Here is a 2,033-nt window from a genome sequence, read left to right as displayed (position 1 = left end):
TACCTAAACTTCAGGTAACAGACTCTATTATAATGATAAATACTGTATCACCATGTAACGCGTGTATAACAAACTAAAAAAATCCTGAATTTGATCTTTTTGAAATTCATCCCATTTTTTCATTCCAGAGTGTGTTCTACTTTCAGTATTGAAAGAAACCATTTTTTTTAATTTGACATGAAAAATATGCATGTAATATTACTATATTATAATATTAGTCCCTTTTGTTACTATTTGTATATTTGTTACAATTATACCAGACTTTGGTATTTCTATCATCTTCTGTTACTGACTACAGTAGTGACACGAACAGAACACAGTACAGTCATGTCACATAACATTTACAAGTCTTGTTTGTATTCAATGGAATTACTTTCCTTACCAGGTAGGTATCAGTGAAAGCATTTTTATATTAAAAAATTTTCCCCTCTTTTTAATTAATTAATTATGGACAGTGCATAAGATAAGTATAATTATGCAAAAAATGGTTTAAAAACATTCTGAAAAAATCTACAATAGTACTTACTCTGAATATAACATGACCTGTGCGTAGGAATAACTTGGTAAGGTATCTGTAATGAGCGCATTTTTTGCGCGGAGCTTCTCAATTGCTGCATTGCAGCAACATTTGTACTTGTTAGCCATAGTTTCGGCGTAGCCGGAGATGAAATTACATTATGAAATAAACCGATGATTATTTGCTTAGTTTTACTTTGGCTAACAGGAGCAGCCGGGACAGCCGGACTAGATAGCACCGACTGTGTGGCTAACCTCACGATGTGTATCTTTTTTCATCACCAGTAAAGCTAATGTAAGACATGTAAACACGATTTCGTATAATTATTGAGTGCCGTGTGAATTAATTTTAGCATTTTCTTTTATTTTGAAGCTTAGGATGTGCGTTCATTATAATAATGATATTATACTATATTATAAAATGTTATGTTAGGTTATGACGTGATTGAAATCGTGGTTATTATCTCACGTCAATTTATGTGATAAAGAGGATATTTGTTTGTTAGTGTGTAAGATGAAATTCTATTCCATCGAACGAGTTTTAAAAACAGTATTCTCTGAAAGAGTGTCGCAGCCAAGAGTGTGAATACTGTTTATATTATAAAGTTGTTTGTTTGTTGTGTAGGATGAAATTTCATTTCATCGAGTGAGCTTTAAAAACAGTATTAGCACGAGTGGTGTAGCCACGAGTGAAAAACTGTTTATAAAGTTCACAAGATGAAATAAAATTACTTATCACATAAACCGCGGGGCAGGAGTGTTATAAAGTCAATTTATAAAAACGATATTACACTAGTGTAATAACACTTTGATGTGACGTCATTTGCGCTATATACGAGTGCTATTCAATAAATACGCGGAAAAATGCTGCCATATTTTTAATATTCATGGGAAATTGACGTTCTCTTTACATTTTGTAAATATACATATAATTATAATGTACACAAAATTCCAATAAAATCAGATAAAAATTAATAGTACAATTTCAAGTATTTCTAAGGTAATCGCAGTGAAACCGGCCCAACGTCGTAACGACGTCACGCTAAACGCATGTATGAGAGTCACCCAAAACACGCACCTAGTCCTTCTCGAAATTCTCTCCGTGAAAGGAAACACACTTTTGAAAACGGTTGATCCATGGCATGAAACTATGAAAGTAGGAGCCATTATTTATCTCTGAAATTGCACCTTGTACCGCGTAGGACAACTCGTCCACATCATCAAAGAGTTTTCCCCGCAGGACGTTCTTCAGTGTCGGGAACAGAAAGAAATCGAATGGTGCGAGGTCAGGGCTGTAGGCCGGGTGCTCGAGGACTTCGAAGCCGAGTTTCCTGATTGTGCACTGTGTTTCGGCCGCACGATGAGACGATGCGTTGTCGTGATGAAATATCGTGTCGGCGATTTTCGTGGCCCGCTTCTTTCTCATCGACCTCATAAAATCGCGTTTCAGAATCTGAAAGCATAAAGAAATACATAAGTAAATGGTCGTTATAATTTATTTTCATAATTTTTTACAC

General features: G+C 34.9%; 1 protein-coding gene across 1 annotated transcript in view; it reads right to left on the bottom strand.

Moving 5' to 3' along the window:
• Positions 1-1,594: 1,594 nt before the first annotated feature.
• Positions 1,595-2,033, bottom strand: part of LOC132735779 (mucin-3A-like) — a 14,912-nt gene continuing 14,473 nt past the window's right edge. Inside the window, exon 13 of the mRNA XM_060722769.1 lies at positions 1,595-1,969. Within this exon, the coding sequence (XP_060578752.1) occupies positions 1,595-1,969 (375 nt within the window). The remainder of the gene's footprint in view (positions 1,970-2,033) is intronic.

The sequence above is a fragment of the Ruditapes philippinarum genome, unplaced genomic scaffold, assembly GCF_026571515.1.
Source record: "Ruditapes philippinarum isolate M1 unplaced genomic scaffold, ASM2657151v2 ctg3056_1_1_1_1, whole genome shotgun sequence".
NCBI classification, from domain to species: domain Eukaryota; kingdom Metazoa; phylum Mollusca; class Bivalvia; order Venerida; family Veneridae; genus Ruditapes; species Ruditapes philippinarum.
Note: the sequence above shows the minus strand (reverse complement) of the source record. Positions and strands in the feature narration are given on the sequence as shown.